Consider the following 19,162-nt stretch of genomic DNA (forward strand, 5'->3'; position numbering starts at 1 on the left):
ATTGATTTTTACATGCAATAGCTTGAATGATAAATTATTCAAAAAATTCTACCTTTGATATTATCAATAACAAATCTTTGACATTATTCTTCAATCCATATGAAAATTAATTGATAAGGGCTTTTTTATTCCAATCCATATCACAAGTTAGGTTTTAGAATTTATTAGCATATATGATAGCTGATTTTGATCCTTGTCGTAAAGTTAAGAGCTTGGTTCTGCTACTCTTTCTTGATCACTTTCTTTGAATGTAACTGTAAATACTTCTAAAAATGAATTCAAATCATAAAGGAGTCACAAATTATTTAACATTAAAGGTGAAAACCAAAAAAGAACACTTCTCGATAGAAGTGCATGCATAAATCTGACTTGAGTAAATCCACTGAGATATTGGAAGGGATGCAACCTTAAATAGAGCTTGATTTATTCTAGAAATCTTCAAAACTTTGATCTTATTCTATCAAACTTTTCTTGCATATTAATCCTTATTCCTGTCATACTTGTAGAAGCAAAACTCCTTGGATTTGGTTGCAAGGTCGATCTACTTGCTTCTTTCAACTGTACAATTTCTTGTCGTAAACTCTGAACTTCTTCCATAGGCATAGGTATAGGTATAGTACCTCCATGATTCACATTAAAAATATGTGAGATTTCTATTGTTGGAGTATTGACAAGCTCTTAAAAATCTACAATAGTTGCAAATCTATTCTCACTTCTATTGAGAGTAGCATCCATAATCTTTCCTTCCATAGACAACTCAAATAAATTCAAAAAATTAAATTAGAAGAATATAATCTACAACCTCTAATACTAAATAAAAATTTTGATAAAGATGTATAATCCAATCTCTTTAAAGAAAATACCAATATTAAAAGAATATATATATATATTTAAAGTGGATAATTTGTAATCTTTAAAATACAAAAATAGAAGTGGAATAATCTACTCACTTCTAAAATAATATAAAAATAGTAAGTTAGTATTTTTATCAAAGTATGAAGAATATAAATCACAAAGAAAAAAATCTTCGATACACTCTTATGACACTAAAAAGAACTAAAAAGTCATTCAAAGATGATATATTACTAAACTAGAATGGCTATTGCCAAAAACAAGGAGACTAAAAAGTATTGAAAGAAGACTAAGGACTAAAAAGATATTGACAAGAGTGAAGAAGGCTTCACTCTTATCTCCATACATAGTCTTAACTAGAAGCTATGTAGCAACATCCTATAGGACCTCTAAAATGTATTAACTTTATAAGACACATATCTTAACTTATAAGTCAAGTTTTCTATATGTGAGCCACATAATTAGCTTATTCTACAAGCTCCCAATATGTGGTTAACTTGTCAATCAAGTTTCTAACCTATCAATCAACTACAACATATATAAAGCTAAAGTAGCATCTATGAAGCTTTTAAGAAGCTTTTCTAAAAAGTATTAGGAATTAACCTATTTTTATTTACTTTTATCTAATTCTACCTAATATAGGTATTTACTAGTATATTTATGTATATCTATGATAGACATCTATAAAGATCTATTCTTCTTTAAAAAGCCATATTTCAAGCTTTTTTTTTAATAAAATCAGGCCTTCAACAAATTGGTTGTGAATATGCAACAAAAATCTTAAGATAACCTTTATTCAAAAATTCTTTAATATTACAACTTATAAGATCAAACTTTTATATAGAATCCACCTCGATGTATTTGATATGAGAAAATAATAGAGTATTTTAAATCCTAGATATATTTCATCAGCTTGTAGGCATTTGGCATTCATTGGCTTTTTTTAAAGTATTAATTAGGCCAAGAACAACCCATGCATAGTAGATTGAATTTTCCAATACCATCTCATGGACACCATCTCATATAATTTCAAGTGAAGATAGAGATTGGATAGGACTTTTAACAACAAATATCAAAATAGTATATCACATGTATCAATTCCATGGATTGAAATGGCTAAGTAGAAAATATCAAGTCTATTTATTAGAAGAAAATACATCATGTGATATGCTATCTCATCCAAGTTCTCATCACATCATGCTCCAAAAGTGAGAGAATAAAATTTATTCTCAAAGTCATTTCAAAAGACTAAAAAAATTGGCTTTTTGAGAGACGACCTATTAGAAAATTAAAGTGGGATCCAAAAGATTGGAAATGAAAAAAACTTGGTAGCCTTAAACTTATTAATTTTTATAAATACATAATTAAGTATGGATATAGAACAAGTTTATTATGGACAATCACTAAAATGAAGGATCTACTAGATCTAAAAAGACATGGTTATTCTATCTAGCAACAAAAAAAATTTATGCAAAGGATGTGGCATCCTTGGTTCTTCTTCAATAATCGCTATTATGCAGTGGCTCTACTTGGCAAGAGGACTCTTTATATGAAAATGGAGAATAAAAGTATATTGGGCAAAAGGATATAGATTATGTCACATCAAAACATGTGAATATGCTCTATACACTAGGCCCATAGAATCATCACCGTGAAAATACTTTGTTGCTTTGCATTCACACTACATATTATTGAATCAATTTGGTGATTGATAATCTATCAAATTTGGTACTAAACGACATAGGAAGCTCCAAAATTGCAAGTACATCATTGTAAGACTCTAGTTCTTGTATCCAAGTAAATAATACTACTCCGTGAGACCTCCTCCGGACATGCATCCATTTGAACATTTGGATATAACAATGTAGAGTAGAAATTAAAGGTCTCACATTCTTACTAGGCAAAGTACTCTTCTATGCTTAGAAAATAATGATACATATTGGAATGGAAGTGTTGCAAAGCATTTTTCTAATTGAAATGCTTATCAAAAAAATAATTCAACATGATCAAATTGTTGTAAGATATATGGACTACATCAAAAGTATTTATTACTTTAGATAGTCCCTCAAAATATAACTCGCTTCTACTTCTAGAATATCTCTTTAGAAAACTTGTAAAAGATACCATCTCAGTACCTCTTGTTCTTCCTTTCAAGTCTAATCAATCAAATGGACTTATAGATGCAAGGAGCTATCACTAGGATTATACTCCCTATTTGATAAAGTAGAGCAAGAGATTTGCGACAGTTAGATGATAGCATAAACATCTCTAAATATATTCTTTAAAAACCAAACCTCAATGTACTCAATCAACTTGGAATTAGAATAGGAAGTAGAAGATATACTTGTAGAAATGAAACAAGATCATATGATGCAACTTCTAGACTCTCCACACATAAGACAACAATAACAATAATAATTAATTATCAAAGAAAGACAGCGACAATTTGATACCATTCCCTACAAATCAAAAGATCACCACAAGTTAGTGGAATTTTGTAAGTATAGTTTCTCTATCCTGGATAATATGCTTTTAGGGGCAAAAGTATAGTACCTCATTATCCACATTAAATAATTATATACAAATTTGTAGAAAAGCTATAAAGTTACTATTTTTATATTAAATGTTCCTTTGGATTTGTAGAAAAATATCCAAGATAAATATTATAATTTTTTAATATTTTTTTTATTTTGACACATATAAAAATACATACATATAAACAAGCACATATACAAAAAATCATTATAACACACAAAACATTCAAAACAATTTGAAGTTTATTTTTTTCAATTGAAGAAACATTATGCCAATGGTTGAAGTTGTCAAATGTGAGCTTAGTACTTCTTTGTCTAGATCCTACTCTTGGTTAGAAATACACGGTTTTAAAATTCAAAATAATGAGCAGTGGAATAGTTGTGGCTTACAAAATTTAAAATGATACAAAGGAGTAGAAATAAAAAGAGAGAATGACTAAAAGTAACTTTGTTTGAAAAATGGTCACTTCCAAAAAAGATGGTCACATAGTAACGTGACTTCTCTCAAGGTTTTAATATTTATAACTTTTCTTACTTCTTAGCTAGTTGGTTGGAAATACTCACATGAAAGTTTCCTAACAAATTAATTCATTTTATTATTAGACTATAAGAAACATGTGTCCACCATCATAGGCATAATATGAAAAATGTCTACAATTTGTGAAAAAGTTACAAGCAAGAAGTAACAATTTTGTAAGAACCAAACACAGATTTTTGTATTGAATTTGATTTGACATTGTTATTAATTTGAAACAACAATCAGAATTATATCATGCAGTGTTCACTGTTTATGTTTTATGTATTATAAGATTAAAGCAATTATGATATTTCTTAGATTTTAGTGTCAATAAAATATTCCTTCAACTCAGATTTTTATGTGTAAATAGTAGTCTGAAGGGTCTAAACGTTCCAAAATCTACATTACCAACAACATCGTTTTTAAACAAAAAGATGTATATTTTTTAAGATGAGGCAAATTAAGCTGTGCAAATAAAATAGGCATATATACATACACCTTGTATACGTATGTACAGAAAGTAAACTTGACCATTTAATTTCAATTACAGACATCCAGATCACAACAGAAAGTATTTTATTTGGGTATGTATTTTAGAATTCGGTTCACCCATCATTTCAATGCTTATTTACATTCTCAATGGAAGAGGTGTAATGAGAGACGATCGTGCAATTTCTTCAAGTCAATGACTTGGCATGCAACGTAAATCGTGGTAGAATTGTATGTTCTAACCGAAACTGTAATTGGATCAAGATATATCTGACGAGAACAATGTTCATTGATGTTTGCGGGCATGCAATGTTGACCTCATAATCGTTCCATCTTTCCCACCGGATGATCATTTTTCTTGGTACTTGCACCAAAGTGGTCAAGGTTTTGCAGTTAGCACAAGTTGGAAATGCTTAAAGAAATAAACTTTGCAGAAACCATTAGAATCTATGGTTTCAAGAATCACCTCAGGACAAATAATTGCCATACAGCTGGAGATCAGTTTCAATAAAGTAAACGTTCCCGTTCCAGTGCTCGACAGGTCTACCAACTGTTCAAACGTGCAGATTCAGTAACAAAGTGGAGCATCACGTCACGTGTACAAAGTTGCCAGAGAAGATGCCACAGAATGGGCCATGATTTTTTCGGAACATTCGTCGAACTATGCAAGGATGATAGAATTTGAATTTTTTCTGTATCAGCGACCTAAACCTATGGTCCTTGCGTAAACCCAACTGCACAAGATATCAGTCAGACCATTAACATTGAAACAAAACTGAATACCACACCCGCATGGAAAGGCGCAGCTGCCAGCCAGTGAATGCATCTCACTAGCCTAGTAGACAGCGGTGTTCAGGCATGAAGATCCTCAAGGTTGCCTTGCAGCTCCACCTCCAAATTTACCTAACATTTTGGCAATTAACGGTGCGACCTTCGGATTCGCTTGATGCTTGGCTAGATTAGCAGGATTCTTCATCACTGCATAACAATAATAACAATAATAATGAGGCTCTTTGGACACTAATCCTCAATTAAACGAGAATTTTCAAGTACTTCGGGAATCATGCCAATCCACCAGTGCACTTAACACACCACCAATAAGGTACTGCCTAACGTAGCCACAAGAAAAATATTGGCAACGTCTACGAGCGGAGAGATTAATACTTTTTTCCGGATTGAATTCGCCAGCATTCGACCTAAAACCTTCAGTTCAGAGATCAACAATTAAAAACATCGCACAGTTCTAAGCGAAAGAGTAATCATACCATCTTGAAGAGCTGCCATAACTTCTGGATCAGAAAATGCAGCCATAAGTTCTGGGTCCTGCGATCACAAGTTTGACGAGACATTAAAACGTCGCAACTCGGTCTAGACACAAAAAGCACAGCATTCGCATCCAACAGAAAAGTTATTATATCGATAATACCATTGAGCTCTAGGTAGGATCGACATAGATCAAGAGAATGGGCGAATGCATTTTAATGCTCTATGCTAATGCTTACATTAAGAATCTTGCTCATGTCGATGCCCCCAGGCCCTCCTCCCATTCCCGGCATACCTCCCATTCCTGGCATACCGCCCATTCCTGCAGGCATACCTCCCATTCCTGGCATACCGCCCATTCCTGCAGGCATACCGCCCATTCCTGGCATGCCTCCCATGCCTGGCATACCGCCCATTCCTGCAGGCATGCCGCCTGGAAATCCTGGCATACCTCCTGGTCTTGCAGAGCCACGTGGAGGTGCTGTTGATTCAGCTTTTTTTGCTCTGGCATATGCAGCCTGCACAGACCAATCAATACATAATTCATCAATGTCATCAATCTTTCAAAGCCACATTGTGATCCTAAATTCACCATTCATATTCTCAGTCTGAAAGGACATAGAATTGAAGGGTCACAACACAAAAAATTCTAAGACAATCTGAAATACAACATCAACCAAGTTGAAGTGAAGATTAACACATGTGCACGCATGCAAACTGAATAACCTGAGCCTCAGCACGCCGTTGTTCCCTTTCCCGAGCCGCTCTTTTTTCATTGCGCTCTTTCCGCAAACGGTCGTACTTCCTTCGGTGTTCTTCAATTTTGTGCGCATTTGGCTCAACCTAGATATACGACAGGGAGAGAGCATAGAAATGTTACAGAACGTCAATTGATCGACTGGCCCTGTATAAGAGGAACTGTAAATAAGCCTTCATAAGGTCATTTTAAAATCAACTTTGATGCTGCAGTCATGACGTAAAGATACCTTTTTAAGAACCTGGGCAGTCCCCTCATCATAGTCAAGTCGACATGCCAATCGTAAATCCTTGGCCGACTCTTCCCATTGCCCTAACAATGCTTTGGCCTCACCTCTGCACTTGTAACCTTTTGCAGAGTCTGGGTTAATCTGTTAGATGATGTGTTCCAAAATCAGGCACAAATGACTTGTATCGTTCAGAGAAAAATGTTAAAAATTAAAACAAAGAATCCAAAATTCATCATACAATTGATACATGATTAATAGTATAAATGAGCATCTGAGTCCAAGAGCAATATCGAGAAGTGCACAAGATACCGAGATCAACACTATTTTCCAAAGGCTTCAGAACTCGTTGTCACTGACTAGAGGTAGTAGAGAGAAAATGATTCACCACTAAAACAAGACACCAGGGATGTAAACACGGAAGTTGAATAAGGCAACAACGTATACACGATTCAGGAGCCAGCAAACAAAGGAAACTAGAAAGAGATTTGAGGCATTCAAAGCATCAAAAGGAACCACGACATTTATCTTCTCAAGTCACCTTGATAGCAGCATCAGCGTCTCTAATTGCAGCATTCGGCTTCTTCATTTTAACGTATACACCAGCTGTTCCAAGCAGAATAATAAACGGTTATTGTTTAAATGGTAACAAGACATCGGGAACAAATGATCCACTACACGTTAATATATAATAAAACCGTTTCAAGTTCACAGCATATTGGTTAATCTTACAAGACATACGTATGAAATCATACCTCGGTTGGCGAATAGGATTGCTGAATGTGGATTGCAGATTATAGCTTCGGTAAAATACTCAAGAGCTTCTTCCAACTTCCCTGCAAACAATGATAGCAGACCTTACGAACAAATCAAGAAGGTAACTTGCTATATAAAGTTGTCATATATAACAACGAATAAAGCAAACTATCTTTTGAGTATTCAAATCTAAGTAGTGGTCGTATACAAATTGCCATACGACTTGGCGTACGCAGAGGACAAAGCCTGGTCACTGAAAATTACACTACGAAGCAAAGTTCTCCATTAGGCACTTCATCATTCAGCTCCAGTTTGAAGTAAAGCACTTTGAAAATAGGCCTTAAATTTCATTCAGCAAGTAATTCTGAATATAACTACCTTCTGCCATAGCTTCCACTGCTTTGCCTTTCGAGAGCTGAGCCTCGTCCATCTTCTCCTCTGTCACCTCCACATCTTGATCACCCATCTGCAGCATAACCATCCGTTGTAAGAGTTGAGATTCTTGAAGTCGCTCGAGAGGGGTGAAAAGAATCTTGCTACATGTACATAAAACCATATCCTAATGCTATATAAATAGGTTCACCGACAGAATTACTACAGGAATACTTGTATATAGATTGTGAATCTCAGCCTTGCACCCAGCAGGAAAGATATATGACCACAAAACCACAGGACAAGAAAACTGATCACGAATATGATCATCAAAAGAAGTGTAAGGCGCAAAGAAACTTGCCTTCTGGGGAGGCTCGTCGTCAGGTTCCACAACACCCTCGGTGTCTAGGTCAATATCCGACTCATCATCAGTGACATTTTCATCTTCATATGTCTTAGGTGGCATAGATTTCTCCTCCATGTCATCATCGCTCTCTGCTTCGTCCTGTTAAAAATCACAATTTAAGCTACAGATTAAGCGAATTCTACAAGATAGAGATCTGCTCACATGTGAACCGTTTAAACTTGGACATGACTACACGACTTAAAAACAATGTCGGACTCAGCTTGAAAGGTGTCGAGCTCACAATCCAGCAGAGCTTCTCCCGTAACCATCTGCTTACTACTTAAGACTACTGCGCAGTAAGACATATACGATGAAATACATCACCAACAAAATTACCATACAGTTACAACGGTTACCACGACGAAATATTATCCGATGACATAAACACATCAAAATCTGAAGACGATGCGTAAACGCTGGCAACTACATCCTCAGAAACATTAAATTCAGGGCACAAGCACAAACAATCCGACCAAAAAAACTAAAATAAAATAAAATAAAATAAAATGACAGGGAATTATCCAACGTATACCGTTGCAGGACCATGGGGGTGAGGACAACAGCCTCCAGCAGGTTTTCCGCAACCACCGGCAGATTTGGCTTCCTCCGCATACGCAACTGACGGCAGAGTCGCTCCAAACCTGATCACAAATCATATAAAATAAAACATCCCCAATGAAAAAAACATTTAAAAACTTTGTGTGGAACCCTCTAAGATACCGAATTGCTCGAACCTCCGAGAAAAAGAGAATGCTTCTCAAAGGACAACAATGAAGAAGGTAGCCCAATACCAAATCGAATTCCTCTGCAATCTTAAACTCAACAGATGTCTAAAAATCAGATCCAGTACATACAGATGGGAATCCAGCATTACCTTCACCATTTACCAGTCCTAAAAATAATGGGGAAGGTAAAGGGACCTGAAAGAGGCTTCAATCCAAGTATAGTAGCCAACACTTTTTAAAACTACAGGTATTCCGTTCACGAAACAAGACGACAAATCAACAATTATCCCATATGCATCACAATAGTGCTGAGACAGGTACACAATGCCAAGGTTATTCATCTCAGACCATACATGCGAATAAACATAGTTCTCACAGAAACTGAAGACAACAATCCGACTTCCATCCAAAAACTGCAAACCAAATCGCTCACCTTCGAACCTCGTTAAAACTAAACTCCAGGTCCAAAGCCTTGTTCTGAATCAAGTCCTAAAATAATTCAATCCTAATGTTTTTGATCAGTTGAACTAAAAATAAAAAAAACTGATCAAAAACATCAAATGACAAGAAGTCAACACTGAAGAACATCCCACCATTCCATCGCCGAAGTCTTGGTATAACGCAGCTTCACACAACTAACAATAAAACAACATAGAGCAGACCAAGGTACGAGCACACACACACACACACACACCAATATACAAACAATACGTTACAAAAACATGAAGCACAAAACTCGCCCACACATCGACCGACCACACACGTGACAAACGCCACCTTCGACTACCTCAACCGACAATCGGTGATCATCGATCCAAGTCAAATCAAGTTAATTGAGAAGAAACAGAAAATACTGAGAAAGCAAGACTGCGCGGATCTCTCACTACGCTACCTCTCCAGGAAGTCCCGAAAGAATCGAAGCGCCGGAGTGGCCAGCATCGCCGGATACGCCTCCACCTGCTGCACGAACACCTTAAGCTCCTTCAGCTTCGCCGCGTCCATGGTTGTATGCTAACCTGTCCCTCGCTTGCTCACTCCAATTCGGAAACTCAACTCCCTCCCTCTGATCAGTTCGTAAATAACTCCGTGCCCCGCGAAATGTTGATGTTTACCGTGCCTGACGACGAGTACTTTGTTTGCTCGACATTGATAGTTCCAGAAGCTTCAGAGCAAAATTAGGGTTGGAAGAAGCTGCTCAATCTGCCGTATTTCCACGTCACATACCATGTCAGCATTAGGAGCTATTACAAATCTCCGCGGGTATAAATCCGGTTCTCGGACCGCCTCGATGTGGTCATTGCGGTATCATCCCGTGTGAAACCGTTTTGAAGCGGGGGTTTGTAAGACCGTCTTGTGGTCTTCACTCGCATAGTTTTGTGTCTGTTATGGAATTAATTATGTACATATGTGTAATTATTTTTCAAGGAGTGTTCGGCACTTTTGTACTCACAAATAGAGTGGATAGATACATCTGGTTTCACAGTGTTTGTTAATGAAATTATGTAGCATTGTTCAGGGGGGGGGAGAATTGATCGGTTTTAAGCTTTTTTCATGCTTTTCACTCTTTAAAATGCAACGTACACTCCAGTTTTGGCTTTCTTTTCGATCTTGGGAACGATTTTGCAAATTAATGGTTTGAGTTGTCATTCAATACACAGTAATGTGGCGAGGACGTGTACCAACTGTAGGTTTGAGAGTAAGTTTGAAATATGTCGTGATTATTCCAAACAAACTTCTTTCTTCTTAAGAATGTGAGTAAAGACACGCTCCTTTGAAGGTAGGTTTCTCCTACAGCGACCAAGTCTTAGTATACATTGGTGCTATTTCACATGCGGTTCCTGTGAAAACATGTTTGGCACATACCCACTTTCTGAATGTTACAATTGTTTGCTTTTGCGCTGTAATTTCTGCTCTACGTATTTTCTGCTACAACCGACATGATCGGGTGATTTATTGGTGCAGTAAGTTAGTTATAAATGTCTCGCGAATCGATGGAACAAGATAGAAAATGTGTTAGATGTAATGAGAAAAATGTGTTAGGTGAGAGGGATTCTCTTCACTCATATTCTTGATGAGAAAAATGGGGCATTGGTTCATTACTGTTTCCCTAGAACTTGCAATACATCGTGGCTTCAAGCAATAAAACAGTTCCCAAGGAAACAATGATAGATTTTATTTAAGTTTGAAGTAGACAAAAGAAGCTACTTAGGAATTGATATTACATGATCACTGCGGTTCTTACACAAGTTTCTTTCCACCTCTATGTTACTTCTGGCTAACTAGTTATTATTGGAACATCTTGAGGTGGCTGCAGTTTAAGCTGAAATGCAGGAGAAGGGTTCGTTGAAGAAATAGTGTATGGGAATATCCCATCAGACATGTTCGTAACCATATTGAGATTTTACATTTGAGGTTAATTCTTGGTAATTTGCTTCCGGCGCAATCGTTTTAATGTCTGTCATAATGCGATTGCACTGCAACGACTGAGTCTGAATAGCGGACGATGGCGGAAGCTATGCTACTCACGACCATCACAAGCCTGGGTGCCCAGCATTTACTGGAAGGGGACGAAATGGGCGTTCGGAGCACCTCACAGGTTCTGCAACTTTAGAAAAAACACGGATTTTCCCGCTTAATTACAGGGTACATAATCGATTTCAACTATTGCTACAGGCATCGTTCTCTCCAGAAAAAAATATGTCGATACACTACCGCGACAGTGTTTGTTTTAAGAAAAAACCTTCCCCTCACACGAAACCAGCGATGGCACCTTCACGCCGCTGCGAACTCCATGCCTATCTGAATACACAATACCAAGCTCAGAGATATGCTCGTCGTGTCTTGACAGTTCACGAAAGGATCCATGTGGAGAGTATTGACAACGCTTACCACAATCCATTCTCATACCCAGCTATAGATACTTGAATTCTAGTTTTTCAACAGATTTATTTTGTCGTGATCTTTCCTGGACAGATCGAGAAAATTTCGACGATCCAGAGCGATGGAGATCCAGTGGAGAAACTGGAGTTCGTCGGATGATTGACAGCCCGTCGTCTCCAACTCAGAATTATGCTTAAGGGGCGAGCCTGGGGCAGGTCCATTTCAAATTAGGCACGCACGCAGCATAATGGCACCAGGAGCAACCCTTGTTGACCTTGACCTCGAGGAATAGCAGGACAGTGCCGGCGGCCAGCAAACCCACGAGCAGAAGTCCGGCAAGCAGTTGCATCACTCGTTGTCTCTTATTGTGCATTTTCACGGGGGGGAGGTCGGGATCTTGGTTGTTTACGATGAAAGCTTCCAACTGCGACAAGTGCCTGGTATCCTTATATCCTCTCTGGGGACGCAACAGGAAAACGAAGCCCAGGCAAAATCCTGTGAAGAGGCCACCTACATTCGCGAAATTGTCAACCTGTGGCATCAACCCGAAGCCAAAGCTAATGAGCCCGAAGACAATTAAGTCCACAAACTTGAGCGCCTTCCGCTCAACCACATCCCAATTGATGAATATATCGGCAAAGCTAGCCCCAATCAAGCCCAGCAGCGCGGCCGATGCCGAAACGAACAACTGATTCTGAATGAAGAGGGTAGACAGCACGTTGCCTCCGAAACCGGACATTGTGTAAATGATACCGACTTTGAAAAACCAAAAATAGAGTTCCATCCGGAGCCCAACAATGAGAAGCGCTATCAGATTCATAATGAGCTGAAGAACTCCTCCATTGACAGCTATGGACGAAAGGAGGCGCCAGCCTTCTTTCTTCTTCGTCACTAGAGAGCTCTCAACCCCACCCCATTTCATAATCGCTCGCCAGCGAGGTCCGAGCATTGGATTCTCGTCCCAGGGTTGAAAAGACAAGGGCTTCAACCATTCACCCACACACTTCTCCCCAGGTGCTATATGTTTCGGACAGTCGTTGTATAACATCATCATGATGAAGACGACGATGCTACCCACCATTATCACTGGCACTGCAATGGGGAAATACCTGTGCTTCCGAGGGATGAATGGTTGAGGCTTCTGAGGTACTTCAGGCGTTGGCTCGAATGAGTGCTCATCATGATCGTGGACACGAACTCTGAACTCCCCCCTGTTGTCTCCAGGCCGGGCGCCATCTCGAGGGGATGCTGTGGAACGTCCAGATCCTGGGACTTTATCCATTGATCAAACGCTTGAATGCGAGGAAATTGAAGAGTAGTAACTCGCCTGTTGTCTTCTCACAACCTTCGATGGAATTTGCGTCCACAGTCTTCGTATAGAATATTATGCTACAAATACTGTTCCCATGAAGAGGTGGTAAGATGCCCTTCCCGGCAGCATGAGGTTTGTTCTGTCATTGATTTGAGCGGTGGATCTGATACATCTGAACTGCAAGTTAGTGCTACCGAATTCAGGCTCTCATGAAACTTCCCACCACAATTCAACACAGACGAGTGGGTAATCTGAAGAGTACCAATCAGAATGGACTTCGAAAAAAATCTCCAAATCATTACGGCAAAACTATCATGCGAAGTGAGAAGATCCCAGTGGCGCTAGCTTTAAAACAGCGTATTACCGACCGGGATGCTCAGCTTACGACAAGCCCTCATTCCAGATAAACGAGATTAAGTCCAACAAAACTACAACAGCGAATCAAAAAACAAAGCACCTAACACTCCAAAGCTGGAAAACCGCACCGCGTTCATTACACAAACCTCACCTATACATTGCATTTTGTTTTGTTCTACACAAGCACCCACAATCTCTGGGCTTCACCACTCCACACTCTCTCAACAGCCCAAGCAACCAAAAGAAAAGAAAAGAATGAGACCGAGGGCCACAGGACCAGTACGATACCAGGCGCCTGCTCTCAAAGAACAAGTACAGTGTCAGTGATGGTCGACGAGGCAGCGAGAAGAGACGAGGCCTCACAGCCCTGAGCAATTATTGAGCCTCTCCACGATCAAGGTAGAAAATCGAAGAGTGAGCGATGGAGGCACGGCGAGGGTGATGAAGCAGTCAGGCACAGAAGGGAGGGGGGCAATATCGTTCGTCGGCTTGATGAATTATTGCACGGAGAATCTTGGACGAGAATAGCGGGCCTTTATGTATTATACCGGGCGCAGGTATAATTACATGAAGGCCCGATGGGGCCCACACTCCATTGGGCCAGCACAGGTAGCCGGGGCTCCCCTGGGCCTACCTGCCTGGGCCTTCAAATCCCCGGCCGGGCAGGGCGTGGGCATGGGGTCGTGTTCTATTGGCCCAGCACTGAAGGTCTCCCACTGTCGTTTTTTTAGGGTCTCGTTGCCATGGTGGCTGGGCTCTCTTCCTTCCTCCGCGAGCTCTGTGATTTCATGTGTGTGGGTATGCCCATTCTGACATTTTGATTATATATATATATATATATATATATATATATTGAATTTTAAATAAACCCATAATTTTACTAAGTTTACCCACCCATCTTAACTATCATGATGATGAAGAAAAAACAAAAAATAAAATAAAATAAAATAAAAAATTCGATATTCATTATTCCATTGTTGGATCAAAACTAATGAAATCTAACCACCTTCATTACGATTACCATATTCTTCATCATAAGCAGGTCGATTCAGTAAAAACCTGGGTCTATATAACATTCTCATGTATATATATATATATATAAATATACATATATAAATTTGTTGTTGGAGTATTTTGTGACAATGGTGTGGTTCTTCAGATTGGCATTATCTATGATGTTGATTGCAATATTATTGTTGTGTTGTTGTCATTTTTATGGTGAATAGTTCAAGGTCCATTTTGGACAGATTGTTGTAAACAAAATTCATGGAGTTTGTCCTACTGCGGATTGCAATCATTGAATGTAAACCATGATTGTGATTCAAGAGGTTTGAAGGTATATGTTTGTTGATTATCATTTTGGGGAAATGTTGAGGTTTTGTACCAGGTGTATTTACAAAAGAAGAAGAAGCTGTGAGTGTAATTCTTGTGTAGGATGTTTTTATGATAGTGTTTTTTTAGCAATTAAAACCAATTTAGAGTAAAAAGAATGAGGATGTAGAAAAATCATTGTTAAACTTTGCATATGAATATTTACCATGAAACTTGCAATAGCATCATCTGATGACTTCTGTAATGATTTGTACTGGTTTTGACATGTGTGTATGTATGTGTGTGAATATATATATATATATATATGCAATAATAACAAGAAATTATCTCTTTATTCTACTTACTGTATATTTGATGATTAGAATTACTCAAGGTTCAGAAATTCCGACCAACCTGAAAAAATGAATAAAAAGGTGAGACATTGCATATTCACTACTTTAATTATTATTCATGGAATAAATTTCCATCTTTTGAGTTAAATAAATGATGACATGGATAATATTATTGTAATAAAATAGAATGAGAGTAACTAATGAAAAAACTACATTAGAGATCAATTACACCATTAGTATAAATTTTTATCACGAATAGAAATTAAAACATCTTATATCTTAGCTCTAATACAATTCTTAAAATAAATAAAACATGAGGCTTTAAGAAGAGAAGAAAAATAATTGTGAAGTAATAATAAAAATGTGCATGAAGAATCTACCTCACTTATTTCTATTTATTATTTGTATAGACAATCACATATTGGTCCAATTTCATAAATCAACAAATAATAGAAAGAATACACTTTCATTAAGTTTGACAAGTGAAATAAAATTGAATGATTTTTTTTGTAAAAGTATGTTATCAACAATTATGAGATATATACAATTAACATTGTAAGAGTTGCTAGAATAAGTTAGATTTTAAAATTTTAAAATGACATAAGTTTTCTTTAATAAACATAAATCATGTACTTTTTTTTTTAATATCTACATAACTTATTTATATACTTTTGTTTTATTTGTTATTTTTATCATCCACATGTATTCAATTTTATTTTTTTTTATATTCCAAAAACATCAATTGGATATATGAAGAATGTTAAAATTCGAAATAAATAATATTTTATACTAAAATCATAAAAAAGACATTTATAATATTCTTAATAAATATTACTGTTAACTTTAGCTTGTACATTTTAGTACAAATAAGAAAGTAAAAGATATATCTATTAAATATACTTAATTTTATACATTAGTTTTTTTAAACATCTTGAGTAGAAGGACTAGTGCCCCCTATAATATTTTCTTAGTCATAGAATAAAATTCAATTATGAAATAAACATTGTAAACAAAGTATCACATAAATGCTAAAGCATCTTAAATATCTTTGAAAGATGTTTATAACAAATCTATAAAAAAAATGTATATTTCGTCAAAATGATTAAATATCTTGGAATAAAAACATAGAAAATATACCCACTTTATCCAAATAAGTATATGGAGTGGTCAATTTTACTTTAAGCTTATTTTCCATATGAGCTTTAGATCCTGTTTTTTTAATTTAACATAGATAAACACTAAAAAAAAAATTATGTGGCAAAAATCAGATATGGTCATGGAATGGTAATAAACAATCAAATTAAAAAACAGGACAAAAAATTGTCTTGAGCATAATAAAACTGCAAACAAACATAAATACAAAACAATAAATTCAAGCAGAAAAAGTAACTGCACCTACCTGGAAAAAGTGAAAGACGACAAGCACAGGAGAACATCATGGAGGCATCGGGCAGCGAAAAAGCAAAAGGCAGCGCAATCAGCGAGCCTCGATGGGAATGCTGTGCGGTGAAAGTCACAGCGAGAGTTAAAATCCGACGTCGATGTTGCGATGGGGTTGACGAGATCGGTGTCTAGATGTGCGGATTTCGAACTTCGTCTCCGCGAGGCGAGTAGGAATCTGATGAGATCGGACGCATCGGACCTTAAACGGGCCATGGGCAAGCCTGCGTCGGAGAGTGCGTCAGTGGGAGCGGCCATCCCTGTTTAGCAACAGACGCCATCGGAGCGTAGTGGAGCCAGCTTTGTTGAAACCTACGACCCCAACTCACGCGCTTCGAGTTCTGACAGCAGGTAGGAAAAGAACAAAAATAATTGGGAGGTGCGGGAATCAGTTCGTCCTTTTTGGGATAGAATACCATCCGAGACGGGCTTCGGCGGGGCCTGGAACAGTGAATTTCTATCACCATGATGCAGCTTTTCATCAAGGCTCAGGCGAGGATGGAAAGTAGCGGTTGAGCTGAAACCCTGTGAAAGCAATAATACTGGATCCTTCATGTCAGGTCGGAGTTCAATCGCCGTTGCTAGAGCCAGCCTGCCAAAATTCCCCGACTAGCACTCGATCCGGGTTATTTAGAAAAGACCTGTTGGGACTTTCAGTTGTGGTGGTGGTGGCCTAGATGCGGAGTAACGGCAATTACACAATTCGGGCACTAGGGGTCCGTTGCTGTGTTCTCGGAAGCGCAGCCTGGTGCGATCCGAAGAAGCTTTTACCGTTCGGATATCTTATCAGGGTCCTCGAGTGGCTGCGGAAGTTGCAGATAGGGGGGGACGAGTATGCCGCCGCATTACCGTTTCAAGTGCAGCTTGATCGCGGCCTTCGTGAGGGTTTCGCCGTGTGATCGTTGGGTCTACGGTCTGAGAATCTAGACCTGGGGTCTGTATATTGGTCAGTTTCTATGAAGTCGGAAGCTCTCGCCACCAACGTTGTTCAATCCAGCACACTTCGTTCGCCCTTCGTGAGGGTACATCCGATGGTTGCTTGCGTTTTAACTTGCTCCATCGCTTCAATCTGGTCATCACCTCTATAATCCTCACGACAACCCACAAGAACATCAGTCACGGTAATCAATCTCACCATGCCCAGATGCCGACACTTCTGTGTAACCATGCTGTCTTACTATGAAACACGCTTTTCATTTGACTTAACCATTCAATCTACTCAATTTGTATGTTAATTATGGATTACAGCTATAATATACATTTTGGTACATTTGCGGTTAGTTGTTTTTAGTTCATTTTATTTAAGATTGGTTTATGTAAATAACATGATTAGGTGTCAGTTCACTTTATACCATATTGCATTTGCTACATATTCTTGTTTGACACAAGAAGTACATTAACTTGTGTCATGCTTGGAGTATTCTTTGGTTTCAGCCTTTACTATAACTTCAATCTTATGTGATATGTTTATTACATTCTTACACACTAACAGTAACTTTGATCACAAACAGTAAGGTTATAATTGTTATTGGTTATAATTTTGAAGTATTTTGAACTTGAATTTTTTAATTTTACAGAAAAGGGAAAGTATTTTTCCCAAATAAGAGTTAGATTGATGCAATACATACCAATAGGAATAATAGTAACTCGGTTGAAGAATAAAAGTTATACATGCTCTGATGCGTATAATTTGTTTAGACTTGAAATACAATTTCTGTTTAACAATGTAACTAAAGACTTTATGAACAAACATTGTTGTTATTAGTTTTAAATTCTGGTTATATAATTACGAATTGCACTTGTGGCGTTCTAATAATGATAAAATTAAAGTAATTAATATCTGGTTTGTAATGGTAAGCATGAGAAAAAGTAAGAATTGTTTCATATCTGATTTGTATTTTCTGTTTTTCTATACATTCACGTCTTAATTGTGGCCATGAATGACATACGTGCTTTGTTGCATACATGTAACTGCAACTGTTTTTAATAGAAATTTACTCAATTTTAATAAGCATTTGTAAATTTCTTTCCTTCATTTTCCATCTTTTTCTATTAAAATCTCATCACAAAACACCAATTTTGTCGCATCTAGCGGATTTGAAGCGGTGCTTCTCCCTCCTCAAAAGCAAATGGAGCCATCGATGAGGTTTCTCACGACATCTCACCCTGTGTTAATCAAAAAGCAATTCATAAGTAGATGTTAAAAAAAGAAATCATGGGATGGAACATAAAATGCCGAATTAAAATTGATATTCTAATCTAGCAGGCAATAAACTTTGCGTGTTCAAAAGGAAGAGGATTGTACCCCGGAACGATGTGGGGTGAATTTCATGGCAAGCTGCACTGATCTTTGACCGCGAGGAGTTAAAAAACTTTTACTTGTCCTAGAGACATGCTTCAACTGACTCAATTGGTTGTCAAGCATATGATCAAGTGTACAACTTGAAGAGTGACCTTGAAAATGCTAAGATTATGGAGGCTGCATCAGAAATGGTTGGGGATCCAGATGCAATGTAAGCATACAAAGAATGAAAAAAAGCCAACGCGTCCTGAAACCAGCCTGGAAAACTCTTGAAAGATTGCATGTGCAAGCCATTCTAGGGTGCTGGTCA

General features: G+C 37.5%; 2 protein-coding genes and 2 long non-coding RNA genes across 7 annotated transcripts; 2 read left to right on the forward strand and 2 right to left on the reverse strand.

Moving 5' to 3' along the window:
* Positions 1–4,998: 4,998 nt before the first annotated feature.
* LOC112272981 (FAM10 family protein At4g22670) lies at positions 4,999–9,990 on the reverse strand. The gene is made up of 11 exons (XM_024501240.3): positions 9,790–9,990; positions 8,705–8,813; positions 8,128–8,271; positions 7,773–7,860; positions 7,394–7,474; positions 7,180–7,244; positions 6,642–6,782; positions 6,382–6,498; positions 5,895–6,173; positions 5,658–5,715; positions 4,999–5,370 (listed from the first exon to the last, which is right to left on the reverse strand). Exons 1-11 carry the CDS (start codon positions 9,897–9,899, stop codon positions 5,261–5,263), a joined length of 1,302 nt encoding a protein of 433 aa, XP_024357008.1. The 5' UTR covers positions 9,900–9,990; the 3' UTR covers positions 4,999–5,260.
* Positions 9,991–11,503: 1,513 nt separating this feature from the next.
* On the reverse strand, positions 11,504–13,850 carry LOC112272982 (RHOMBOID-like protein 2). Of its 4 annotated transcripts, none has more exons than XM_024501242.3 (2): positions 13,735–13,850; positions 11,504–13,252 (listed from the first exon to the last, which is right to left on the reverse strand). In XM_024501242.3, exon 2 carries the CDS (start codon positions 13,057–13,059, stop codon positions 11,971–11,973), a length of 1,089 nt encoding a protein of 362 aa, XP_024357010.1. In that variant the 5' UTR covers positions 13,060–13,252; positions 13,735–13,850; the 3' UTR covers positions 11,504–11,970. The 4 variants fall into 4 exon arrangements, with proteins under 4 accessions (XP_024357010.1, XP_024357009.1, XP_090101097.1 ...); XM_024501241.3 differs by having other exon boundaries at positions 11,504–13,261; XM_090244971.1 differs by having other exon boundaries at positions 13,598–13,850.
* Positions 13,851–13,852: 2 nt separating this feature from the next.
* On the forward strand, positions 13,853–14,977 carry LOC149987274 (uncharacterized). Its single transcript, XR_016498777.1, has 2 exons — positions 13,853–14,244; positions 14,834–14,977. It is a non-coding gene; the product is annotated as an uncharacterized LOC149987274 (long non-coding RNA).
* A 2,122-nt stretch (positions 14,978–17,099) lies between these two features.
* Positions 17,100–19,108, forward strand: LOC149987275 (uncharacterized). Its single transcript, XR_016498778.1, has 2 exons — positions 17,100–17,671; positions 18,817–19,108. It is a non-coding gene; the product is annotated as an uncharacterized LOC149987275 (long non-coding RNA).
* The last annotated feature ends 54 nt before the right edge of the window (positions 19,109–19,162 follow it).

This window comes from Physcomitrium patens, chromosome 20, assembly GCF_059467195.1.
Source record: "Physcomitrium patens ecotype Gransden chromosome 20, ASM5946719v1, whole genome shotgun sequence".
Classification (NCBI taxonomy): domain Eukaryota; kingdom Viridiplantae; phylum Streptophyta; class Bryopsida; order Funariales; family Funariaceae; genus Physcomitrium; species Physcomitrium patens.